Source organism: Pteropus vampyrus, unplaced genomic scaffold (genome assembly GCF_000151845.1).
Source record: "Pteropus vampyrus isolate Shadow unplaced genomic scaffold, Pvam_2.0 Scaffold137, whole genome shotgun sequence".
Classification (NCBI taxonomy): domain Eukaryota; kingdom Metazoa; phylum Chordata; class Mammalia; order Chiroptera; family Pteropodidae; genus Pteropus; species Pteropus vampyrus.
In genome coordinates this window covers 1642510-1670401 of record NW_011888918.1, presented here as the reverse complement: position 1 = coordinate 1670401, position 27892 = coordinate 1642510, and the positions used below count along the sequence as shown (strand labels likewise).

Sequence of the window (27892 nt, the reverse complement as noted above, 5' to 3'; positions counted from 1 at the left end):
TTTATTTAAATCATCCATGTTTTGCCTTTCTCAGAGCTAGTCCAAGGAGGAAATAACCCCCAAGGAAACGGATAGCTGCACATGAAGACTGGAACATGGAGAAATTGGGTGAATGATCCTCACCCATCTCTATCCCTGTCACCCGCCGCACCCCTTCAAAGTGCACCGCTTTATGCCATCCAGGAGCCGAGCCATTTCCGGAGCCCCAGAAGCACACTCCATAGATAACTAACATAGAGCTTGCAAGGGTCCTGGGTTGGGGATCTCTTGCATAACTAATAATCAAGAACAAATGAATTGGAATTAGTAATGGCTTTTCAAGTCCTGAGACCCTTGTTCAGGAAAAAGCATCTAAAACTTGGGGGAGGGGCATACTTAAGAATGGGGCGGTGCTTGTAAACTTTCATGAGCAGCTAAACTCAGGTATATATTTGGGGAAGGGACTACTTGTAGTATTAATGTGTTCGGAGCTGGGTCCAGTTTACAGAATTTTCATGTTGCCTTTTAAAATAATTTTTGTTGTTGGTGGTGAATGTATTGTACATAGACTGGAAAGGGTAAGTGGGGATCTAGAAGAAGCAGAAGTCCTAACTGGTGGGCACACAGCACCAGAGTGATCCTTATCTGTTTACAGTCTCATCACACTGAACACTTTTGGAGCTGGAGAAAAGGGTAGGAAAGGTTTACTCTTATGTCACTGCATTTCCTCAGTGGCCAGCTGTCCTTTAAGAGTTAAAGTCCTTTCCAGTCACCCCAAGAGAGCACCATCACACTGCCCTGCTGACTGTTTAGTTTTTAGTTTCTCAGTTCAGAGAATGTGTTCTCATGACCTTCCAAAAGTTTCAGCCCAGAAGACAGACTGCCCTCTCAGCTGGTGGCCCAGATTCTGGACTGAGAGCAGTGCCCTTCCTGATTTGCCACCAGCCCTACCAGATAGTCGTAAACCAATATCAGGAATTGGAATCACTAGAGTGTTTTGCTTATTAGAAGGTAAAATGAATCGTCCTCTTCACAGACCTGCCAGGACTGTGATCTGGACGGAATCACAGCTTTCTGGCACAAATCACATTTTGTGGAAGTGACTACTCAGGTTTGTATATGTTAGTATCAATAAAGAAATTGCACAGTTTTGAATAGGAAAATGTAATCTATAGATTTACAGTTTGAATTTAGGAATATTTCGGTATATATAGTTTTTATTCATTTTAAGTGAATCATAGGAAAATAAGTCATGGTGATTTAAAATAGCTGTCAAGAACAAGTTCTCGGGAATCATTCGTTGTATATGTGATAGGAAGCAATCTCACAGTATTAAATTACTTTTTTACAGGTTTAGAAGTAAATTACACTGGATTCGCCCTGTTTAACATTCTGTATTTTATTTTAGCTGAGATGCCACCAAAGTTAGGACTCGTGAATATCCCACAAAGAAGAAAAGAAAGCAAAGAAAATGCCCTAAAATTGCAGGTTTTTGTAAAGAATAGCATACTTTTAAGCATGCCTTTGGGATAGTAGAAAAGCTACCATATTTTATTAATCTGTTCTAGTTACTTATAAATTCAACTGTGCGAGGGGCCAGTAGAACCTTCCCCTCCAGTTCCAGCATCCTTGATGAAATGTGGAACTGTCATGTTTAGAGTTTGCTAAACACATGCTATCGGTAGGAAAAGAAACAAATTGGAAACATTCATGTTATACAAATGGACCCCAAGACTTACCAGCTCCAGTATAATAGAAATTCATACATGCAAGTGAGGGCTTGTTGAGCTGGCAGTGTGCCTCACAGCTCAGGCAGGACTGAGAATTGGGTAGAGAACACCGATGTCTCTAAGATATGATGCACAACGATACGAATTTTTCTCTAACACACTTTAAATTTGGTGTGCTTTTAAGTGGAATGAGTTTTGAGGCTATGTTCTCATTTGATTCTCATTCTTGTTAGAAACCTATCATGGGCATAATTTGGTTTACAAGAGTGAAGAAGTCAGTTTATCCCTGCAGGAAGAACAAATTAAAAGGGTTGTGGACAGATCTCAGTCAGCCCTTGAGCTAGTTAGTGTAAGCTAACATGATGGAAGCATTACTACTTCTGTTTTTGTATATGTGCAAATGCAGGGAGGAGGAAAAGACCACTGGTCTTTACAGCTAGTTTGGGCCTAGCTAGACCTTATCTAGGCCCAGAGCATTCTGCCACTGACAGCCTTTCTCTTTTCACATTAAAGCTGGTTAGAGTGAGGCCCCGGGCTCCTTCCTCAACTAAGAGCACAGTAACTGTAGGGCCTCTTCCCTGGTGCTAAAGCTGTATGGGTTGTTTTGTGCTGAACACCCTGGGATGTGAGTAGGAGTGGGCCAGAAGCTGTAGTTGGTTGATCTGTACCCTTTCCTTCCACCATGGTGGCATTTGAGCAGCTGTGTACACACTGCTCAAGATAACCCTTTCTCCTCACTCTCCCGACCCTTTTACCCCCATTACCTGTTGTTAGAGAGAAGCTGTGAACAATATAGGAAAAAATTAGTAAATTCTTTTTTCCTAATCTCCCTTCTTGGTATGTAGAGAGGTGAGAAAATAAGGAAGAAAATAAATTGAACTACTGTATTATAACACTGTGAACGAGGGCAACAGAAACATTGTCAGCCTTGTTGCATCCCGTGTGGAGATTTGGTTATGCATTACAGGTATCAGTGCTTTAGCCCTTGTCTGGTACATCCTGAACTTTTACTGGTCTTGAAGTACAGATCTGCTAGAAGCCGTCAGGAGCTGCAAGATTGTAGGAACACGTGACAGCGGATTGCTGTAAATTGGTAATTTAGTCATTCTCCAAGCAGGCTCTTTTTTTCTCTCTTTTCTCTCTCTTTTCTTTCTCCTCTAGAACTCTCTTTCCAAGTGTCTTAAGCAGATGCATTTGCCATCTTCTCCATTAGTGAAAGACAGTTGTGTGATGTACAGTAGCGTATAAGGAGATCCGAAGGAGATGTGCTCCCAGGCTAGAACGACTTGCACCCTGTGGATAACTGCAGCCTGGTCAGAGTGCCGACTCAGCGGTCCCCAGGAGAGGCAACACACTCCGTGGATAATGAGAAATAGTTTCACACCTATTTGATTTTTACTGTAATGGCTAACCTTTATTAGAGTTTTTATAAGTTAGAAGCTCTTTCCCCAAGACCCAAGAGAAATGAAAGATCCAGAAAGAAAAGGAAAAACTCTTGTAAGGTTTCTGGTTTGGGGTTTTTTCCCCCTCAAAGTCTCTTCATTTAAAAAGTAGCTGTTGGCTAAAGTTTATTACATTTGATGCATGTGGATAATAAATAAGGACAAAAATATGCATATTCTTAAATAATTTTTTCCATACTACTTTTTAAAAAGCCACTCCTCTTCTCCTTAACCAGGTTGGCTTAGTTCTTCTGATAGTGCACATGAGCTTCTTAACAGTCTATTCTCAGTGAGCCCAGTCTGGTTGCTGTCAGAGGGCAAACTTTTCCATGCTCATCTTCATTTTTATGATTATTGGAAGCCTTAAGACATGTCGTTTGTGCTCCTTATTCAGTCAAACCTCAACTTTGTAAGTGTCTATTCACCCTGCCGTAGCCCTCAGGCCTTGGAGGTGCTCATCCTGACATGGCATTCATCTGCGGAATTGTTATCCATGCTAATTGCTCCTGGAGTCAGTGTATGGTAGGTGTTGTCCAAAACAAAACCCCAGTGTTGACAGTCATCACAGATACCATATCAGAAACAACCACTTGGTTGAACTTTTTTCTTTTTCTTTTTTTAATGGACGTTCAAATCTATACATAACGTACTGCTCTTTAGGCTAATTTGAAACGTCACAGGAAGCCTCGTTAACCCAGCAGCCCCAAGGCAGGGACAGTTGCATGGTATCAGAACCCTGACCCTGACATTCTTTCAGAGGAGCTGTTTTCAAGGAAACAAAAGGCTTAGAGTTTTCGAGGATTATTACCCTCCTTTGTGCCTGTCAGTTCACCCCCTGCCAGATTCTGCATGGACCCCCCCCATTGCGGAAGTTGGTTCCCTGTGCATGAGAGTCGAGGGCTTTCTGGGATACAGTGTCCCTCTGTTCAACACTTCGGTGAAGGTACTTGGAATTTTGCAGAGGCTTTTACTCCTGGGCTCACATCACTGTTTAGAAACTAAGACTGTGATTGTGGCTTACTTTATGAGAAGAAACCAGGTCCCCCCTTTTTCTCTTTTCGTGAATTGGACTCAGCACCATGCAGCCAGCCTTAGGACACTGCACTTCATCCAGCTTTCCTTTTGGGAAAACAGGACTTGAGTGAACACTTCTCTATCCTATCTCATATGAAGCTGTGTCTCCAGGCTGCGTGTTTAGCCCTCTCTGCTTTGTAGGCCTTTGCTTAACTGACTAGTCTTTCTCTCATTCTGTACCAGGAGACTCACAGAACCTTTATGTAGAAATGCCTGATAACCAACTAATTGTCCTGCATGTGTTTTTGAAAAAGGTGGGGTTGGGTAAAGTTGGAAACGGGGGTGTGGATATTAAGTCAGTCACTGATGCTGACCCCATTGAGACACTCTGTGGGACTCCTTTTCCCTAGCAGGGGTTTGGGTACCTCACCCTCCTGCCTTGCTCACAGCACCTGGGAGCCCAGGCCAGTGTCCACCAGCCTATGACACACAAGATCAGGGATTCTTTGCTCCTGCTGCAAAAGCTGTGTGAATTTACTGGCCAGTACTGGAAAGGGGACTGCTATTTATTTTTATATTGTGTATATTTTGTCGTGGTCTGCTGATTCCCTGTTTCACTGAGAGCGATACTTACCTCAATAGTTAGTTCAATATTGTGTGTTGGATAATTTTTTAAAAGAACTTTTTAAAAAGCTTTTTGATCCTTGGAGGTCTGTAGATTTATTTCCATATGAACTGGTTATTTTGTATAAAGTACATTCTTAAAATAGCAAGGCTCTGTTATGTGTGAGTTGTATGTATCCGTGTGTGTGTCACCTTTATCATCAGGGCACACTCACATCGCAACCCCATTAGCCAAGGCGGATGGTGTCGGGGTCAGTGGTGGCAGCAGAGGGACTTGGTGCAGGTCATAGTGTGTGTGCTCTGTAGAGAATTTCAGAACAATAATAAAGCTGAGTGGCAATTCTACATAATGTCAGGGATAAAATAACTCTTCTTAACTCGCATCCTCCACCACCCATACATCCCTGTCCTTGGTACACCATCTAAAACACATCTGTAATACACTAATTTTGATCTCCTTCCAAAACCTATGGTGGACTGGGGGCCTGGTGGGTAAAGAGTATAGTTGATAATGGAGGAACAGGAGGCAGCCCCAGTCTGGAGCCATCTGTGAATTACACATGGCCAGAGTCAGAGACGCAAGTTTAAGCAGGTAGTTTCCTACCTGCCCATTTCATTTCTTTTTTATTTCTAGTTCATGGGAAGGTTTTTGTTGTTGGGGGAGGAAGAGAATAGATAAAAGGTAGCCACCTTATTATCAGTCAGCTGGTCTTAAGACACCAAATGTCCTGGCCTGGTTTAACCTTAAATAATTCACCTAGTAAAGTAATTGCATTCAGTAGAAATTCTGCCATAGGCAATAACAATTTCCAAATCTATTGTTCACTCAGGTTTATCCATTTCTAGGGCAATGACCAATCTTTCCATCTTGATCTCCAGTTGTTTGGAGTCAAATTATCCCCATTGATACATTATTATTTGCTAACATTTTTGAGCTTTTATCCTGTCGCTCTTTTAAAACTGTTCACAGTTCATTCTCCCATAGAAAGCATTTTTCCTGTAAAACATTGTGTCGATCACATTTTCTAGTTTAGGAGTTGCATTTCCATATAATTTTTGGAGAAAAAAAAATTAACTGTAAAGTGAACATCACTAGTAAGCCCCATGTTTGATGTGATGGCTTGTCAGATTGCTCATCTCACTTGACTCAATGTCTCTTCCCCTAGGGGATAAGGTGGGTGGGACACTGTTTTGACCTGGCTTCCTTTACTGTCATGGCGAGGTGTGACACTGCTACGGTTGGCACCAAATCCACTTCCTGTGCATATTAGTTTCGCACCCTTAGAATATATGCAAAAATTGATGTCTAACTTTTGGATGCTCAACTGCAACTTCTCCTCCTGTGATGTGAATTTCTTATCAAAAGCTAAAATTTTTTGACAGTTTTATCAAATAGGGTTTAACTTTTTTAAAAAAATAGGAATTTAGCTCTTATCTGAGTACCTTGGTGTTGCCAGATTTATCTGCTTGGGACCAAGACAAAGTATCTTCCACTGGTCAGCTCTTGTCTCCAAACGTGATGCAGTAGGCAATATTAATCTAGCTCTAGTTTTGGAATTATTTACACTTGTTAAGCCCCGAGGGTAACATACCTTACACAAAAATTACGTACTCAAAGAGCATAAAAAAGCTAGTAGGGCAATATTTAGGAAAAAGAATTTGTCAGTGGGTATTAGTTTCAAAATTCTGAAACTTCACATTTTGACATTTGGAAGCATCCAAAGGTGCTTCTCGTGTTCAACATTAATGTCTTCTGGCTCCAATTCCTGTCATTGCGAGGAAAGATATCTTAATTTTATAAACAAGTAGTCTCTCTAGGGGCTCAGTTTTGCCGTAATCTCTGCATTCTCTGAGAGTGAATTGAGAAAATGACCCAGGGTTGGTGCTTTTGTAGGCTGACCTTCACCCTGAAATCTTCCTGGAGAGGTGAATGGCCTATGTCATTAAATTGTTAGGCAAGAGTTGCCATTGGACCTTCCTCCTCAGTGTCCAGGCTGCTGTCCCCTCCCCCACACTGGATTTTCTGCAGATGGCCCAGCAGATCTGTTTCACTGGTCTCATGATTATCCCTTGGATTTTTAAAAGGAGAACATCTGCGCGTATATTGTAATCCCCTTTCTGCCACCAAGGCTCACCTAATTGTAGCAAAAACCATCAGTTCAAAATGTACTGTGAAATCCTTGCCACAAAGGCAGCTGGAAAGTCCCCAGATTTGGCTGTTGTGTCCTGAAACCCACCCCCTTCTGCATTTGTGACATGCATGTAAATTTAGGTGCCCTGGAGTCCTCAGGTTTGGGAAAGCACAACCAGTTCCTAGAAGCTTGGACTTGAACCTCGTTCTGGACAGCAAATGACAAGAGTGGAGTAGCCCTATTCTAGCCAGTTAGAGCTGGACAGAATTCTTTTTAAAGCAGTGGAGTTCCCTGGATTATATCCAAGGTTTTTGCTCTGGGAAGGAAATTGAGTACAGTAGGAAAGCAAAGACATACCCAAGAGATGGCTGGCCTGTGTGCCCCGAGGTAAAGATTGACTAACACGCAGTCAGGCTCTCAGTAAGTGTATTAAATGCCCACTGTGTGTCTAGCACTTTGCCTAGTTAATAAGGAAAAAAGCTCCCTCTGCTCAAACTTCATAATAAAGGGAGAAAAACTGGACTGTTAGAATACACTGGTAGTTTAAGCAGTAGATTGAGATTTTTTTTTTCCCCTCCCTGTAATTTAATCTGCAGGAGGATGGGTTCTCAGCTGTGTAATTTGGACAGACTTAAACACAAGCCAGATACTGAAAGCTAGGGCCTTGTCAGTTGGGAACCTTTAGTTTAATAGTTCGTTCATGTCAGTAGGCTCTACCTATTTTCCCGAGTCCTTGTTCCAGCTGGAATTCCTCTCCCCTATCACCCCAGTTCTACTCTCACTAGGCTAAAATGACACAGTGCAGTAATTAACTGCAGTGCAACACCAAAGGGACATTTCCTGGGCCACAGCATGTCCCCACTGTCTCCATAGTAATCTATCATCTTGTGGTCACATGATCTCTGCAGTCTGGAAAATCGGCACCAGCATCACCTAGGAATGGGTTAGAAAGGCACATTCTGGCTTTCCATCTCAGACCTACTGAATCACTGAAAGTGAGTTTTGGCTATCCTAACAAGCTCTCCTGGAGGTTCTGATGCATACTGATGTTTGAGAACACTGACACAGGAATGGCCCCAGCATTGACATTTTAGCCCTGAGGCACACCTAATTCAAGCTGAATATCTCATTCAAACCAGGTGCGTATCATAGCACTCTCTTAATGAGCTGCCAGAAATTTGCCCCACACACTGCTGGTTAACATCAATAAAGACTGGGTGTTCCTCTATTCCAAGCTAAGGGAAAGGTTGCAGAGTTAGAAGGATTGCAAAGGGGAAATTCTCTTCCCTGCCCCCCAACCTGGCCCTGCATTCCTTGAATCCTGCTTCTCTCACCTTCCTCCATCAAATCTCTCAGTCTTTGTTTCCTGTCCCATCTTCTGGACATAGGGTGTTTGCGAGAGTCTAAACCCAACAGAGCACTGCTATGCTGGCGTCGGTGGTATTCAGTCATAATTAGGGCCTCCCTGCTGTTTAACAGTCTCCTGTTTATTCCTGGTGACATCTGCAGCTAGCATTGTGATTTATTGAACAAATTTTAGTGAGCTTATGTTTGGCTTTGTAATGCCCTAAACCAGTGATTGCCAATCTAGACTGCCCATGAGGGGTTTAAAAACCTGGGCTCTACTCTCAGGGAGTTTTTCACTGGTCTGGGATGCAGCCTGCGCCTCAGGATTTTCTGAATCATTCCAAGTAATTTTGTTGGGCAGTCAACATCGAAAACTCTTCAAAACCAGTTGTTTGCAAACCATTAACATGCACCTGAATCGACTTGGTAATCCTGTTAAAATCAGATGCTGGTTCACTAGGTCTGGAGTGGGTCCCTAGATTCTGCAGTTTTAACTAGCTTGTTGCAGGACAGCAGTGAGTAGTAGTAGACCTCAAACTCATCCTTCCCTTCCAACACGTTATTTAAGGAGGAAGGCCACTTCACATAGTCCTCTATTTTTCATGTGCTTTTCCACATCTTCACTCTTTTTTCTCTTCTGCCTGTAATGTCCCCTCAGCAAAGCTGACTTGCTCTTGTACTGTGGTTTTCAACCTCTTCTACTTTTGTCCTGACCAAATCCCGATTAGCCTCTCCCCTCCCTATAAAATGTTGCTCCAGTTTCCTCTATTTCTCTACCTTCGTCCAAACTCTACGATTGAACCTGTTTTTTTTTTTTCTTTTTTTCTACTGCCAACCCCACTGCAATTTGGCTTCCTCCCTACTTTCTTAGAGCTACTGCCCTACATAGAGCCTTAGCTCCATTTCACAGCCATTTAGATCTCTGTGTAACCTCTGGCAGTTGGATCAACCCCCCTTGGAACTGGTTCTTGTTGGTGCCATGACCCACACTCGCCCAGGTCTCCCACATCCTTGTCCTCTGGTTTACCTCTTGCTTCTCAAAGGCATGCTCTTTCTGACTGACACTTGGTCTGTTTCTTCTCTCTGCAGTTGCCTCACGCTTCCATCTTCAGTTCAGACCAGTGTTGGACACACTCGTCTCCCTTTCCAAATTCCTGCTGGACACTGGCATCCACCCATGTTTTTGTTTACCACTGTTTAAATTTTTTTATTACTAAGATGGTTTGTAATTTTATTTCCAGACTTTATTTCCTACACTTTGCCTATTTTTTAAATCCTTTCTTAATGATTTTATCGTAATTCACATTAATACCGACACCATCCCCTCTCCCTCCAATGCCATCTATTTGTTTAAATGTAATATACTAGCTTTGGTGCTCACCTCTCCTTTTTACTGTAGTAAAATACACAAAAGATTTACCATTTCAACCATTTTTAATTGTGCACTTTAGTTGCATTAACTACATTCACATACTGCAACTGTGACTACCATCCATCTCCAGAACTTTTATCCCATACAAAACTATCCCCATTCAACATACTTCCCTCCAGACCCTGGTAATCACTTTTTTACTTTCTGTCTCAATGAGTCTGACTACTCTGGGTACCTCAAGTAAATGGAATTGTACACTACTTGTCCTTTTGTGACTTAGCATAATGTCCTCAAGGTTTATCCACATTGTAGTGTGTATCAGTTTTCTTCCTCTTTACGGCTGAAAAATAGTCCGTTGTATGGGTGTACCACAGTTTGTTCATCTGTTAATCTGTTGACAAACATTTGGGTGGTTTCTCCCTTTGGGCTAGATGAACATGGGTGTACAAATATCTGCTTGAGACCCTGCTTTCAATTCTGGGTATATAGCCAGAAGTAGAATTGCTGAATCATAGTAATTCTACTTTTTAATTTTTGAAAACCTGCCATACACTGCTGTACCATTCCACAGCCACTGTACCATTTACATTCCCATCAGCAATACACAAGAGCTCTAATTCCTCCACGTCCTCACTGGCACATGTTTTCTGCTTTTTGGTAATACCACTGCTGCGAGGTGATGCCATTCTACCACTCTGTCTTGTACACATTGCTGTCCACTTTCGTGGCTGCCACTTTAAAATCATGTCAACAGCCAAACTTATTCCCTCCCCTCTTTCCTTACATATCCAATCCTGCTCCTCCTAATGAGGGTGATGACATAGCTTTCTCCTGCTGATCTGTGTTTCAGGTCTGTTATCTGTTCCTGGTATATTTAATCAGCAACCAAGCCCTATTGATTCTTCATAGAAATGACATCACTTCCCTCCTGTGTGTATGTTCTCATTTTTATGTCTTGCCTGGATTATTGTAACCTCCCTGGCCTGTCCAAACCACTTTGCTACCGTAAACTTCTGTGCCCCTACTTCATCCACATCCTGTATCAGCTTCCCATTGCCCACCAGGAAGGAAAGGAAATAATTATCATTTAGTGAACAGCTTTTATGTGCCAGGCACTATACTAAGTGTTCTACTTCTGAGTTTCATTTTATAGATGAGGAAGCAGGCACAGAGAAGTAATAACTTGTTTAAGGTCACACAGCTAGTAAGTGGTAAACTGGAACTCAAACCAGCTCAAAAGCAGTCTCACTCCAAGCCTATTCTTAGCCACAATGATGTACTGCTTCATGTGATCCTCAGCAATCCTATGAAGTAGATATCTCAATCCCCTTGATGAAGAAAAAGCACTAAAGTAACTTGCCTAAAAAGATACAGTTATTAACTTGGGAGCTGGAATTTGAGCCTGGGTCTCTGACACCAAAGTCTCTCTTTCAAATCCTTGGCCAGACAATAAGATCCTGTACTATGCAGACCCAAAATGGCTTGCCAGCTTTATTCTCCTCCTACCTAGCCTCATCCTATGCTCCAGATGAGAGAGTTGGCTCCTGAGGGGAAGCTGGATTTCAGTTTTACCCCCCACCTCTGGTCTTCAAGCCCCAAATCAATTACTGCTGCCTATCCGAAATCTCTAAGCAAGACCTCAGATACAACATTCCAAGTGCAGGGAATGCTCCAAAGCTACCTGCACCCCTCCCACTGCTGAACACAGCTCCCCCGAGAAACCCATGCCAGATGAACAAAAGACATCCCTAAAGTGGCCTTATAGACCACTGAAAGTACAGATTGGTTGCACTAGTCAGCAACCCACTATTAGAAAAGTGTGAGTCTGAGAAGCTGAAGCTGAGGTTAGCTTTTGGCACCAAATTTCTGCCAGAAGTGTTTACAGTGCATTGATTTTCTGTTGTTTGTCCTCCTCCCTGACCTCCAGGTCTCAGTGGGTGATGAGTCTCCCATTACACCCTTCCCCCACCAATACTGCCTTAAGCAAATCTTTTCCTAGCCTGAATTTTTGTCCCAGTCATACTAGCAGCTTAGTCAACAGCCACCTGCTGCCACCTGGGGTGGAAGGGCTGGCCTGGGTCTCTTTGGGGTTCCATTCAAACCCAACCTGTTTGAGGGTGAAAGGCCTGCTGTGGGTGTGAAGAGAGAGGCCACTGACCAAACAAGAACTGTAAATCAAACCTTCTTGCCCATCAGCCGTAATCCAGCCTATATCTTGGCATCCAGAAAAGGCAAACATTTCTTAACTGAAAGCAGGTAAGTGTGTCTGTTGGTATCAAGCTTACAGTTGGTAGGAGAAGACCTTCTAGCAGATAGTTGGGGAGAGGTCAGAGAAACCAATGGGAAAGAGCCTCCTCTCTCCTTTGCTACACCAAGTGGGAGGAGGGGTAAGCAAGAGGAAGCAGCCGCTGCCTAACGATGGGTACCTTTGCAGCGCCTAAGTCAGGAAGCAGGTTATTTCCTTGGCACTGCTGCTATAAAGGGCTCGTCCCAGGAGTGCTCTCCTTGCCCTGCTAGTTGCGGGGGGGTGGGGGGGGTGGGGCGGGATGAGGCTATGGTCCTCTTCCCGGAGCGGCTCCTCATAACGTGAAGAAATAATGGCAGCTGAAGAGTGGAAGACTGTCATGATAAGACTGACTGCAAAGTTGAAGGCACCGGCCACCCTCATGGTTCATCCATTCATTCAAGCATCTGTATGGAATGCCTCTGCACCAGGCTCCAGGATACAGCACTGAGACTCTCAAGTGATTTATCATTTTGATGGAGATGCAGGCCAATAAACAAACTTGTAATACAAATGTGGTAAGTGCTAAATCTAGGTGTTAAATGGAATCACAGGAGAGGCTCCTAGCCAGGATTTGAGGGACTTGGGAAGGGCTTACGGAAGCTAGATCCCAAAGAACAATTTGTAATTCATCGGGTAGAAATGAGTATTCTAGGCAAGGGGACAGTATGTACAGGGCTCAGATGCAAGAGACTGTGCCATATTCCTGGAAATGAGAGTTCAGAGTGGCTGGTAAGGAGAAGGGTAGAGTGATTTGGGAGATGCAGCCAGTAGGAAAGGGGCCAGGTCAGGGAGAGGAGTTGGGAAACTATCCTAAAAGTGGGGGAAAGTTGCAAAGCTCTTTAGGCAGGAAAGTGCTTAAATGGCAGGCTGGAAACGTGCCCTTTTACTCACTTGGCCTTGTTATAGAGAACAGATTTGAGGAGAGCCAGGCTAAAAGCAGGGAGCAGAGTTAGGAGGCTGGCAGGTGCCCTGGGCAGTGGATGAGGCCCCTGTGACAGCAGTGGCTAGTGGCCATGAGAGACTTAGGAGAGAGTTTTTCCACCCAAGATGAAGGCCCTGTTTTTTTCTCCCAGTCCATTATGGACCAATGGTTTTGTAAAATACTATTAAAGTGGATTACTAGGAAAACATTTTTTAAAAATATAAGTCCACATTTTCATTAATAGAGTCTAAAACATAATGTTACTCCAGTTGCCATAAAATTTTCTGAACACTTATTCTCAATTTCTGAAATCGTCAGACTGGCACTGAGCCATACACCCCTGAGCAGCACCAACGTTAAGAAGAGAGAGCTGCCAGAACATGACTGATTAATTGGGTTCAGAACAGGGAAAGGGCGAGTTAAGGATGGTGCACAGATTTGGCCTGGATGCCGTTTAAGAGCTAGGGAGCCAGGAGATGCAGCAGATCTGGAGGAGTGGGTGCAAGTAGCAATAGGAGAAATGTTGGACATGTTGCGTGTGGCTGGGCCACTAAGGTGGGAATGAGCAGAAGACAGTTAAGATGATGGTGTGGGGCTCAGGGCAGAGAGTCTGAGCTGGACAGACCTGAGAATCATGACCGAGCAGACAATAACCAAAGCCCAGAAGAAGGCGGGCTTGTTCCAGATTGGTGTGTGGAGGGGAGGGAGTCAAGGCCCATCAGCAGGATTCTGTGGGCACCAGTGACCAAGGGCCCCAGTCACAGGAGGCAGAGGAGCCACTGGAGAGAACTCGAGGAGTCACAGAATTCAAGGGAATAGAATGTTTTAATACGGAGAGAATGAAAAGTGTTGTAATCTGAGCAGCTCACAAAACCCTGGCCTGCTCTGGTCCCTGTAGAGGATCACTAAGAATCATTTCTCTAAATTTGTTTCTGCACAGCTTGTTCAAAATATGGTCCTGAGAAACAACGCATTAAGAATTACTTTACAGTTTTTTGTGCTTTCTGAGTTTTCTAAGTTTTTTCTATTACTCTAAGTACTTTAAGAAATAGAACAAATTTAAATCTATCTGTTAACTAGCTATCTCCTAGGGAAGCAGACAGGGTGAGTCACAGAGTAGTGTTGGTATTAGGGGAGTGGGCCCATCTGGGTCCAGGAACCTGAGCAGCCCCTGGAATGCTGCCCTCAGTGTGAGGAGACTGAGGGTAAGATAGCTGGGCCCCGACACACACGCTTCCTCCCAGCCCCACCAGGACCTGTCTGCTTCTAACTGTCTAGGACTGTTCTTAGCCAGCTCCTTGTTTGCGAAATAGAGCCTCAGTAGTGGGGGGAGGGGCAAGCAACCCTTTGTGTACACACACACACACACACACACACACGCGCGCGCGCACACACACCCACCCACCAGCAGCAGCAGCACTCTCGGAAACTGGGCACCTGTGGATTGAGGGACCAGCCCCAGACCACACACTAGCAGAATGGTGTCCACAGTTGACATATTCTGCCTGCCAAGCCAGGTATGACTTCCGGAAGTGCCCGGGAATGTTCCCTCCCTCCTTGCATGCCTTTCTCATTCCTCAGCCCCTCAGGTTTCAGACCTCCAACAGTTCCCCAATTCTTCCTTCTCCTTCAGCCCTGCTCAGTTACCAAGTCCAGGCCCTTTATTTTTAAAAAAGTTCTCTCCCAGCCAAGCCTTTTACTCTGCACTCTCTCTCCTAACCTAATCCTTTCTTCTCCCCTTCATTGCTTTACCATAATGGCCCCCTAACTGGCCTCTCACCTGAAATTTCCTTTTCTCAACCTATTCTTCCAGAATTATTGTCTTCATACCACATTCAACGTGGTAGTTTTCCCCTTAAAAGGATTCAGTGTTTTGTTACTGTCTACAAGACAAAATTTGTAAAAAGTTACTTAATTTGGGTGCTGGGAGACACGCACCATACCTGACAATCCCAAGGTCCACACTGGCCTTCTCCAGGCCTCTGCAGCTTCTTTTCCTCAGTTCTCCTACTGAGTAAACAAGGGGGCATACTGTGCCCCCCGAACCTTTGTTTGGCCCCACCTGTGCTCACACAGTGCTCACATCCAGGCTGCACACTCCTTCCTCTTATAAACTTTCCCTTTTTTTATTTTTTATGTTTTTTATTACCTTTTTTTTTTTTTAGGTGAGGCAACCCTTGGTTGACCTCACAGGTTGCAAGGACCTTGTCAGCAGCTTACAATCCGTTATTTTTTTATTTTGTACACCTACAGCACCTGGTCTTCCTAGGTGATCTCCTATCCAAGTACTAACTACGGCTGACCCTGCTTAGCTTCCCAGATTAGGCAGGATCAGGCTTGTTCAGAGTAGCATGGCCATAGACTCCCTTATTTCTTAAGGTCACTTCTAGCTCCTTCTGCAAACCAGCCTATACTGATCTCTCGCATTTATGAACCCTCATTGTCTAAGCAGCTCAATTACTATTAAATGAAATGTGAAGTTTTTTTTAAATTTTTTGTATATAACTTAAGGACTCTGGTTACCAAAACTAACTTACTTAAGACAGTAAGTCAGTTTATTAGAATAGTGGAATATCCCTTTAGTACCTTTGGTACTGTAATCAGGGTTTTAAATACCACCAGAACTCTCACTTGTCCATCTTTATCTTTGTGGTTCTGCTTTATTCATCGCTCTAAAAATCATCTCTCTGTTTCCCAGATCACATGACAGTAAACAGGACTGCTGATTGGGGCCCACATTTTATATATTATAGAAAGAAAAAAAACTCAAAAGAAGCTACACAATTTTTCACTTTTAAAATTCCTGTGATGGAGATTGCATAACCTACCTTAAGTCAGGCACCCATACTCAGACAATCAACATTACCCAGGGAACAGCGTCACCTTTTAGGAATATGGCAGTTCCCACTGCAACCAGATGCAATGTTGAAAGGGAAAGAGGGAATCCTGGAAATGGGGTAATGAAGAGATACAACAGTTGTCTACTCCATTCCACTTTTTCATGCCTGAGGACGTGCAAACACTATTTCCAAATTTCTGCCTCCTAATATGGTTCAGTTACCAATGGTTCAGTTACCACCTGTAAAAATGTAAATGCACTTGTCTGTCTTCCCAGTGTGAGGCAACTAAATGTCATGACCAGATACTGTATCCAGAAGCAATGACACAGACCCTCTGTTATCCTTGTCAAGATTGTTTTTTCATATATATCCAGTCCTTCTCCCCTTTGGTCCCAAAGAGTTCCAGATGTAGCTCCTTGTAATTCTGCTTCCCAGAACTTAGTTTTACTACCCCCGTACTCACAAAATACTTTTTCCCAAATTCCATTTAGAAAAGAAAGTAGGGAAAATATTATCTCTTGGCCAATAGTCTAAAGCATGAAGCATACCCTAAGTGATAAGACTAGATAATTTAATGAGTGTCCTTTGTTTACTAAATTTGGGGCAGTGTAGTGAGCTCCTTGGTCAGGCAATATGGTCTGCTTGCTGGAAGAATTTCCCTTGTTTTCAGAGAACAGTGTAAAGGAATACCCGGTGGGAGAGCAGGCTGTCACTTTAGAAGCCTATTCCTGTCAGTGTTGGAACCAAAGAATTTAAATTCATGAAGGCAAGGACCTTGTTTTTGTTTTCAGCTATCTCCCTGCCACCTAGAACTGCAACTGGCACACAGTAGGCACTCAAAAAATATTTGTAGAATGACTAACACTTGGTTCAGTGGCCTGCCTTAGGGACTGAGCAAATATAGGCCCTGTTGCCAAGTTTTGGATTTTCGTGGTGATACGACTCCTTTAAAACCTTGGCTGGCTGACTGTCAGTTTCCTCTTTGTTGACTCTGTACTAATACATTTACCTATTCCAGAAACCTTGTCAAGTCATAGTCTTTGAATACTAAATCTGTTAAAGAGAACTGCCAAGCCTGGGACTACTTAACAGCGGCTTGGCACGGTCTCGGGGTGGTGAGGCCGAGGCTCTGAGATGTACGCACACACCCCACCAGCAAATGCACATCTGTCTAGTGGAGGTGCTAGGGAGTGGCCTTGGGATCGAGATATTCCTAATTTCTCTGGCTTCCCTTAAATACCCCTATTCCAATAGCCAGTGAACCACAATTTATAAAATAGGAATTCAGTTGTAGAAAAAGCAGGGAATATGACTGTAAGATTCTCAATTATTTGAATCTATGGACAGAACGGGTTTCCTACATGTCCTGTTGTTTCCTATCAACTTTTAAGGCAGTTATCTGGAATTACAGTGTGTCTTTCTTTCATAACAACTTATTAAATGTCTCAAAGAATAGCCAACGCACTTTAATTTCTTGACATTTTGCCACTAAACTCCACCTTTTGGAGGCGAATGGCTGGTGTCTCAAGAGATGACAGATGATATTGCACAAGACCTGCCAGCTTCCCCACCCAGTCTAGGGGTTCATCCAGCCTTTGCCCTACTTTCTCTCAGCCAGTCGTATATTTTGGGGTCTGCAATTTGCAAATTCTCACTCTGTTTGCTAATTTTCGGATAGTTAAGACTCTTTTGGTTGGGAGTATCAGAAACCAAGTCTAGCAAGTTAATCAATAACAACCTAATTTATTGACAGGACAGAATCCAAGGACAGGAATGTGACTGGTATTCAGTGAAGCAGGAATTTAAACATTAGGAATATTTCCTCTTTTATTTCTCCTACAGATATGCTTGCTTCACTTTTCTTTCTCTTCAGACCAGCTTCCTGTTTTTCCAACAGATCCAAGTTTTACATATTCTAGGGCCAAACACCATGTTACAAGCCCATTTTTCAAGTTCTCACCAAAAACTTTGGTGTTCTCTTAACTACTCCTCTCTCTCATAGCTGGACCATCAGGAAATCCTGTTTGTCTTCCCTTCAACTTATATCCATTATTAAACCACTTCTCACCACCAACCCCTACCATACCCACGACAGGCAACCATCATCTCTTGCCTAGATCACTACAATAATTTAACTGGTCTTTCTGCCTTTTTTAAAAAAATTTTTTTTATTGTCTGTTACTCCTTTATTAGTCAAAAACGTCTCTGATGTTTTTACTCAGGGGATTTCTAACTTCCCAATATCCTACAAACAGAATTTTTGTTTTGAGTGCAGAGATCCCTTCTATATGATTTTCATACTATAATAGCTTTAGTTAGGTAGCTTTAAATCAAAGAGTTCTTAATAATTTAAAAATTTACAGATGAATTCAAACTTTCTCAAATTTTTCTCATTAAAAACTATGTAAATTTTACAGGATTTTTTTTTTTTTTTAATGGTGACATTGGTTAACGAAATCCAGTAAGTTTCAGCCAAACATTTTAACTGTAAGGCATATATATATTTACATTGCGTGTTCACCTCCCATAGTTATGGTCTTTCTGCTTTTACCTTTGACCTTCTGCTGTCTGCTATTAACACAGCAGCCAAATGGTCCTGTCAAGAGCATGTCACTTCTATGCTGAAAACTGCCCCAATATGTCTCTTTTTATTCAGGATAAGAGGCAAAGGCCTTATGAGCCATACCTGGTCAGGCCTCCACCCCATTATCTCTATGACTTTGTCTTCACTGCTCATCCCATGTTCACTCTTCACTGGTCACCTTGCTGTTCCTCTAGTTTCCTAGTCTTGCTGCTCTCAGCTCCTCTGCTCTGCTTTGAATGCTTTTCCCCTAGACACCTGCATGGCTCACTCCCTTACTTCTTTTGGATCCTCAAGTTACCTCGATGGATCCTTTCTTGGTGAAGTCACCATCACCTCCACCCCCACTGACACTTCCTATCTTCTTTCCCTTCTGAATGTTTTTCTCTGGAGTATTTATCACTATCTGGTATCCTTAGGATTTACTTATTTCATTTATTGTCCCCGAGAACTACAATGTTCATCTTTTGTGCACTGATATATCCCTAGACCTGCAATAGTCATTGCCTGGTACTCAAGAAATTTTTTCTGAGTGAATCAATATATACCAGGAAAAGTCTGATCTCTCTTTTCTTCCCCAAAACAAAATACCTGGAGACAGCAAAGAATTGCTGGCAGCCCCAGGGAACGACAAGGAGCATGGAAAAAGAGGGAACACTAGAGCGACTTGAAGGGAGTCTGTAGAGAAGAGACACCCCCCCACCCCCACCCCAGAGCTCACTCCAGCCTCCACTGGAGCATCAGAACTTTTCTTGCCCCTGCCTCTCTGGGGTTAAACTGGGAACCCTCCTCAGAAGCTGTAACAACTATTGTTATCGTAGCTTTGACTTTCTGACACTATCCCTGGTGCTTTCCATATGCATCAGTTATGAATAAATCCAGAGACTTAATGCAGCCCAGTCTTTCTACAGGATCACAGGAAGTTTAAGAAAACACATTTTAAAAGCCAAAAGAGTAGCTTCAGAACATCTCAAGTGTTTTACTGTTAGTTCTTGGACATCGTGAGGGATTCCGAGTCCACGGCAGCTCCTTAAAATCCCTTTTTTGGGATCCCATCCGCTTCCCTCATGTCTGCTCCCAGGCCTCTCTCCAAAATGCCTCAGAACACCTTAGCCCAGGCCTTAGTTTGGTCCATTTTCCTTCTCTCTTATCCTCTTCCTTCTAATCTCAATTCCCAAAGTCCCAAAGGTCTAGGGAGGGAAGATCACAGATCAAGTTGGCAGTGTTAATACATGAATAATGTTCTGTCCCATCACAGACATGGTTCTCACACCATGAAGTGAGGGTCGTTCTGACTGCTTTATAGAGGAGGAAACCGTAGCCCAAGGAGTTTGTGACTTGCTGTGAAGGTGGCTCGGGCCACTCTCCACCGACACCTGCACTTTATCCATTCGGCAGTTGCTGGCTAGAGTCAAAGATACGAACACCACTTCTGCTTCAGCCGGTCTTCTGAGCAGCAAACAAACAGCCTTGTGTCCTGGGACCCACCAGAGTCCTCGGCCCCCTGCAGAATGTCTAAACAGGATTTGAGGTAAACTGTGGCTGAGACATCCCTCATCTCTGGGCCAGGTCTAGGGGACGAGTTGCTGTGTAATGACACATCCTCAGCTGCTCTTCCAGGTTCCTGAAGTATAAGCTGAGTCCTGGAGAATAGCGAGAGAGACCCGTTTTCCTGTACACAAAAAATATGTATATTTTTTATACACACATATGTGTATTTATAATTTATAATTGGACTGCATCTCCTCAGATTGTAAAATTTAAGTTTATTATCTACTCTTACCGCTTCCAGCTAATCTGCCTCCAAATATTTTGCTCACAGTCTGCCTCTGGCTAGAAAAATAAGAAAATTTTACCAGGTTCCAACGAGTCTGAAGAAGCTTTATTTTCTATTTCCAGACTTTAAAAACTTCTCCTGGATGAGGGGGCCCACATATAAAGTGAGACTACTTTTGGCCAGAATCAGATAATCTCAATAGTTTAACCCTGGTTATCTTGTGCTGATTAAAACCCTCATTGTCAGAAAAGTATGTTCTCTTATTATTAATAATAGCTGTCATTTACCAAATGCATTAACTTAATTTTACAGAGAGGAAAACAAAGGATCAGAGAAGTGAGGTAACTTGCTTAACTAACAGCATAGCCAGGATTCTGACTGACCTTAAGTCCGAAATAAAATTTCAGCGTGTTTGAAAATTTATCCACATGAGTCTCCAAGAGTGGGGACAAGACAGAAAACAGGTCTTCAGTGGAAGCTCTGAAGGGAATGCTCTAAAGCCCAGCTAAGAGCATTCTGCACCCCGGTGGGGCCCCAGAGGACATAACTGGCACTCTGGCCTCCTTCTCAGAAACACTTTCAGCATCCTAGCTTTCATGAGCGTTTCCTGCTAGGGTTAGGGCAAAAAGCTTCAGCTCTGGTGAGGGCAGTGCCCCTGAAGGAAGTTGCCAGGCCCTCATGGCTCCTGGCCCCTAACCTGTCTCTGGCGTTGGACCTGGGGAGGGAGGCACACCGGGTCAGCCAGAGGGGCTGCTGGGGTTGGTAGGAGGCTAAAGAGAGGAGTCTCTGGACACCTGTGGGGCTGAAGTCCTCAGAGCTGCCATTCCTACCCTTGCTCTACTCCATTCCTGCCCTCCTGCCCTCCTGCCCTTTTCTCTACATTTCCCTATCCAGTCCTCACTGTGTGCAGCTCTCTGCAGCCAGCCTCCTTCATTCTGTGCCTTCCTCCTTCCCATGGTCTAGTGTCACAGCAAAACTCATCAATGGAGGTGTGGCAGGGCTCGTGGGGGTGACCTGTGTGTTCCCCATCGACTTGGCCAAGACTCGACTTCAGAACCAGCATGGAAAAGATATCTACAAGGGAATGTAGGTATTGGCGAGGGGAGTGAGTAGGGAGACGGGGCTCCCAGAGGAGGGACATGGGGCCTCATTCCTTCCAATTTCTTAAGGGAGTGTGTAGATTAGGGTGTGGGGGAAAGGGGCTGTGGAGCGGCCTCCTGTTCACCACTGATTTCCTTTTCTGGCTTTCGCTTTTAGGATAGATTGCCTGATGAAGACGGTGAAGGTGGAGGGCTTTCTGGGCATGTACCGAGGTGGGCTTTCCAGGTGTCCCAGGGGTGGCCTGGCTTGGGACAAGTGAGGACAGAGGATGTGGTGTGGCACAAGGGTGTCGAACTGTGGAAGTTTATAGGACACTGAAGATTGGTGTTCTTTCTGCCCAGGGAACTCCTGGGAGGGGCCTGTGCTACCACATTGCTTTTCACAGTCCTCTAGTTCTTTGATAGATACGTAGTTATGGTGAGGTTAGGGGTGGGGCATTGATGAACACACTGAGGAGCTCAAGAGTCCTGGGCTCCATCCTGGCATCACCAGTACCTCACTATGCAATATTGGAAGCCTCTCCTCCTGTCTCAGGACTGTCAGGGGACCCAGCCACCAATAATAGAAGAGGGAGAAGCTGACAGGGACAGAGAATGCAAAGTGTTTTGAGCTTCTGGAAGGTGGCTCTTCCTGGTGGCTCTTCCCTGACACAGCTCTTGCTATCCCCGTCTCCAGCAGTGTCCCCATCCAGGGTGGTACAACCATGATTATGCCTTGGGAAACTGATACAAAGCTGAGTTTGAGAAGAAGATGGTATGCTAGTATCCTAGAAATAAAGTAAAAACAGAGCTGCCAGAGGGCCTGAGCTAGCACAGTACAGGGTAACTGAAACCAATCCCTGTCCCCCAGGGTCTTATTATTGGGGTTTAATTTGGGGAACTGTTCATTTATCATCTGAGATGGATAGCGCTAGCAAGGACGAAAATAACTTCCTAATAACTGCACTACTGAGCCCACAAAGGCAACACATACATAAAAAGGAAAATGTGGTGGGAGGAGAGTTGAAGTAGGGAGATAAAAGAAAATTTGTTTCAATAAAATAGGCAGAAAAACTCTCCTTGACCCCCCAACCCCAAGACTCCATTTACTCCAAGAAACTTACCTGCCTGGGCTGAGAGTAGGTTGTCTATGTGAGTAGTAGACTCAGGGCATTGTTACATCTGAGATGGCCTTTAACTTATCTTCATTGTTTACTTCCAGGGGCTGCAGTGAACCTCACTTTGGTCACTCCAGAAAAGGCCATCAAGCTGGCAGCCAATGACTTCTTCCGGCAGCTGCTCATGGAAGATGGGTATGGCCAGGTGCTGGGTGGGGTACGGAAATCTTTTACTATATATCTACTTTTTTTTGGAAGGTGACAGGGAGAGGATTGTAACTCTGCCTCAGTTTACCTGTCCGCATGTATATAAATATGTGCACACAAATGGCTGAGGGTTAGTATGTGTTTTGGCAGACAAAAAGTGAAGGGAGAAAATGAGCTGGTGTAATTTGGAAGTTCTAGATAGACAGACAGACTGACAGAATATATATACATACATATATATTCATCAACTAGCTGATGAATTTTTTTCAGTTTTGAGATATAATTGACATACAACATTGTATAAGTTTAAGGTACACAGCATGACTTGACACACATATATTGTGAAATGATTACAATGTTAACAACCATCCTCTCAGAGTTACAAAAAATTTCTTTTCCTTGTGATGAGAACTTTAGTGACTTTCAAATATACAGTACAGTATTAACTGTAGTCACCATGCTGCACATCACATCCCCAGGACTTATTATTGTGTAACTGGAAGTTTGTACCTTTGATCACCTTTACACAACTCCTTTCCCCCTACCCTATAACCACAAACTTGATCTTTTTTATTTTGTTTTCAAGTCTTTGCTATTGTAAATAATGCTACAATGAACATAGAGGTGCAGATATCTGTTCAATATAGTGATTTCATTTCCTTCGGATAAATACTCAGAAGTGAAATTGCTGGATCATAGGATAGTTGTAGTTTTAATTTTTTGAAGGACCCTCCATACTATATTCCCACCAATAGTGCATGAGGATTCCCTTCTCTCCATACCCTTGCCAGCATTTACTTTCTAGTTCTCTCTGTGCATCCCACTTCCTTAATGATATTACTTAAGGGATCAGGAACAAATTCCTGCAATGAGTGGTTTCAGTGTACTAGTTTCAACTTCTATGCATATGCTACCTCCCTGGCAGCCCGTTTTAAATTTACTGTCACATCTTGGAGAGCCTGAGGGCAAGGTAATTATTTACTGAGCTGGGTGAGTAGCAGACAATGGGAATGAGGCTAAATACCATGCCTGGAAAGTCCCAACTACTAAGGAAGAGTAGGTGGGACAAGGTGGGACAACAGGGCTGGCCTGTGACTGAAGGATCATCTTGACTCCTGTTCCCACAGGAAGCAGCAGAATCTGAAGATGGAGATGATAGCTGGATGTGGAGCTGGAATGTGCCAGGTGGTAGTTACCTGTCCCATGGAAATGCTCAAGATTCAGCTGCAGGATGCTGGGCGTTTGGGTGAGGCCTATCCCAACTTCACATGGAATCAATAAAGGACTGTGATCAAAATAGATTTCCCCAAATCTATACTCATTTGCCAGACTGTGTGACCCCATCAACTTTCAAGACCAGCCAGCACATGTCTTTATTTTATGATTATCATTCTAGATTCCAACACTTCCAGCTCTAGAACAAATAGCAGAAATGAGAATCTTGATCCAGGAGGGACAGAGAATACTCACCCTTACACCTCTATCATATTGTCTTGACGTTTAGGCTTGATTTCTTAAAGATCTTAAGAAATGTCAATCACCTGCTCATGAACACTTCAGTCTATAGAAGCTTTATTCTGCTATATTATTCTGCAGAAGCTGGGCTTTAGTGGAAAGGCATAAAAATGGAGAAGAGAACCATTCTTACTTCTCTGGTTTTCTCTGGAAGAGAAGTTTGGCACTTTGCTTATTCCTGACCCTCTCAAAAATACAGAGTGGTGTAGGTTCCAAAGCATATGCTAACAGTGAAGGCTGTCTAGTAGGAGAAGGCCAGCCCTGGGGGGGGGGCGGGACAGAAGGCTTCTCCTCGGGGCTAAGTCACAATATCTGAATTTAATAAGCCAATGTGTGGTGTGCCTAATAGAGCACACCATTTGGTGAGGTCCTCAGTAAATGTGGGTGCCCTCACCCCTCCTCAGACCAAGTACGCGTAAGATTTCTCAGTTGGATCAGATTAGCCTGAAGCAAATAAAACTGCAGAAAGAATGACGTTCAGGCACTGGAAAGTCTGCACTGTTTTGATCTGCAAAGAGTAAAAAGCTCTGTAACATTTTGTTTTTCAACCTGGGTGAGTTTTACTATTCGTAAAACATTTAAAAAGTGAAAGTTAGGATATGGGTGAATTATGTGCATCTAAAGAAGACACGGGGAGAGTAACATTCATTGATTAAAGCTAATCGCTTGAAGCCCACAAAGCCTAGATTACTACCGTAAGAAAAGCTTCTTAGTATGAAATGCTGCCCTGCTAGATAACAAACGAAATTGGAACATGAAATAGCTTCCTTTCAGCAGGAACTTATAATCTAGGCAAAGCTTCTCAAACACTTCTCAAATCAATTTTCTCAATTAAGAAAATTGATTTTCACACAATTTCAGTGCATTGAATTTTGTGGTCATTAACAGGACTCATCCACATTTGACATGCTTGTATTTAATATGCTCAGGGGAAAAAAATCTATTCTATTTATTAATGAGCTCATATTATGAGCTCTGAATTATTCAACTAAAATGGGCTGACATCTCAAGAATCAAATTCCGTAAAACAGTGAAGGGTAAAAAGTGCATGTTCACCTAATCTTGGAATACTAGAGAAAGGAGGCTCCATAGGTCTGAAGCAGATAGTTCTTAACAAAAATAATTTGCTGCTTTACACATCAGAGACAAGATATATGGGATTCCTATGTCCCAAAGAGCTAATAGGATGGAACTATGAAATAGGTTCAGAGACGGTTTATAAATGGAAGACAGATCAGTTTTCACAAGATGATAAGGAACTGGGGAGTAGGGTCACTACTATAGCTTCCTATGAGAAAGAGAACCAGGCAGGGAATGGCTGTGCCCTGGGGAACCATCCGATGCAGTGGGGACAGCTCGTTAGACAATATAGATCTTATAAAGGTTTTCTTGGAGTCAAAAATAAATGTTCTAAAATTAGGACAATCCTCAGAATTCTAGTAGGAGTGTCCACCTTGTCTGAGTTATCCCAGAGATAGGAACTGGGAATCATACTCTTGCGAGTGTTTTTGCAGTGTCTAGTGAGGCCTGGGTTGTGATGGGGTCTGTTCTTTCCCTTTCAGCAGTCCATCAGGGTTCGGCCTCAGTACCTTCCTCCTCCAGGTCCTACGCTATTGGCTCGGCTTGCGAGGCTTCCACACACAAGCGCCCATCTGCCACCCTCATTGCCTGGGAGCTGCTTCACACTCAGGGCCTGCCTGGTCTCTATAAGGGCCTTGGTGCCACTCTCCTCAGGTGAGGCTTCCTGAACTTGGGACACAGAAGGGCACCAATGAAAAGGGAGTGGGAACAGAGGGCCAGAGAGACTGCTTTCTCAACTTGCCTGTTCTTCCTAGAATACTCAAACTGTTTCTGATTTTTCTCAGAATTGGGCAGGGTACCTGGAAGATTAGTTTTAGGCCTTCTCCAGTGGCCAAGCTCATGAGTATTGGGCGTTCTATGGCCCAAACGCAGGTAAAATGCCCTGTGTACAAAGGACTGTGGATCATCTGTAAGTAAATGAGTGGATATACTCCCCATTTTACTTTGCTACTTGGCCAAAATGCTTAAAGTAGAAGTGTCTAAGGCCCTGGACAATTTTCTACCACTTGGGCAATAGATGAATGAACTTCGCCTTCCTGTCCATCTCACCCTCTCAACACTTAGCTTATAGCTAGCTCTTTACCAGCCACTTACTCTACTTATTAACTCTTCCCTTAGCCTGCCTACCCACTTTTATAGAACACGTCAACAGTCTTTGAATTTGCATCTGGCTCATTAAGAAGCTGCAGGTGCTGGGAGGACAGAATGAGCTGGAAGGGTAGGAGAAAGCAAATTGATCTTACTGCTTATGCCGTCTGTCACCCTGCATTATCATGGGGCGCTAAGGCAGGAATACAGAATTTTAGGCTTGTCTCTGATGCATCTGGTGGGCCCTCTAGTTCATGGGCTGACTGTATGACCTTGGGTAGAAGCCCCAGAGTAGCACGTAGCTCGGTGTTTCTTCTTCTTCTGCAGAGATATTCCCTTCTCCATCATCTACTTCCCACTGTTTGCCAACCTTAACAGCCTTGGGTTCAACGAGCTTACTGGGAAGGCTTCCTTTGCTCATTCCTTTTTGTCAGGCTGTGTTGCAGGTTCCATAGCTGCTGTCACAGTAACACCCCTGGATGGTAAGTGCATTGGAGATGTACGGGTTTCAAGTGTTGACTTGCTTTACAAATTAGGCACCTGTATAGTCGTTATAGGATGAATAGTAATTTTGCACTTTTAGGATAGAGGAAACAGCCCCAACTTGAGAACTCAGAAACCCATCAAAGATCCTCCCACGTAAAGTGGAGCCGGAGACCTTCATTCTATTTTTTTCACCCTATTTCTTATCACTGACAAATCCTCAACTTCTAGGTGCTGATTTCATTAGTTTTACCCCCTAGTCAAGTTGTGAGCATCAGTTATAAATGAGTGCTGGTATTTTAAAACTCAGTGCTAAAGGCAGGAGCTAAATAGCATAAGATAATGCTTCCCCTACCTTTAGGGTTACAGCCAGCTCCTCTAGCACAGCTAGACCTCTCCATAGCATGCGTGACCTGGGGAATCATGTGGTTTCTAATTCCTTCATCTTATTTAAATGAGGCCTAAAGAGGGGAAGATCTTCAATTACAAATCCCACAATGAAAAAGCTGGCCTCAGGATTCAGTTTTTTGTATACTGGTTGGTTCTAAAAGGAAACAGGACCATTTCATGTTGAGGAAGAACACCAAAAGCAAATGTTCCCTACTTATTTTAACTTTTGCTTGATTTAGTTTTGAAAACTCGAATCCAAACCCTCAAGAAAGGCCTGGGTGAGGACAGCTACAGTGGGATCACTGACTGTGCCAGGTGAGAGCCCTTTACAGAGGTGCGCCTAGGACAGTTCCCCTTGCTTTGCTGTCCACCTACACCCGTCTAGAAAACAAGGTTATCGCTGGACTACGCTGGGCTCTGGATTGCTTTGAAATCTTTTCTTTTCCCTCACCTGTCAACAGAATCAGGTTGTACTGGGAGCTTTTTTCTTCTTTGAATCCCTATGGGATCTTTCTCCCAGAGTCTAGCAAACTGAGCCAATTATCCACACCCAGAACCCAACTGCTTAATAACCAAACACATATGTACAATGGAGGTATAGCTCCCAGACACCCAGGGTCCTGCTATTGCTGTGGGAAGTGACACATGCTCTCAAAGAAGACATACAATGTTGGAGAGCACATCACTGAGTACCACTTGCAGTGGGGCTTCTGTACAATCACAAGCTTCTTCTTTCTCCCAGGAAACTCTGGATCCAGGAGGGACCATCTGCCTTTGTGAGGGGAGCAGGCTGTCGAGCCCTCGTCATAGCCCCGCTCTTTGGGATTGCCCAAGGTGTCTACTTCATTGGTATTGGAGAACGTATCTTAAAGTGTTTTGAGTAG

At 43.6% G+C, this 27892-nt stretch overlaps 2 protein-coding genes across 5 annotated transcripts in view; both read left to right on the top strand.

Annotated features, from left to right (window-relative positions):
* The window catches only part of LOC105297244 (cat eye syndrome critical region protein 2), a 56023-nt gene extending 51164 nt beyond the window's left edge, over positions 1-4859 (top strand). For all 4 annotated transcript variants that reach the window (XM_023535186.1, XM_011367791.2, XM_023535185.1 and 1 more), the window contains one exon: positions 35-4859. In XM_023535186.1, coding sequence (XP_023390954.1) covers positions 35-40 — 6 coding nt within the window. In that variant the 3' untranslated portion in view covers positions 41-4859. The remainder of the gene's footprint in view (positions 1-34) is intronic.
* Positions 3522-27892, top strand: SLC25A18 (solute carrier family 25 member 18). Its single transcript, XM_023535192.1, has 9 exons — positions 3522-3673; positions 20942-21133; positions 21305-21360; positions 22349-22439; positions 23579-23697; positions 25529-25700; positions 26463-26617; positions 27248-27323; positions 27751-27892. The coding sequence occupies exons 1-9, from the start codon at positions 3522-3524 to the stop codon at positions 27890-27892; spliced, it is 1155 nt and encodes a 384-aa protein (XP_023390960.1).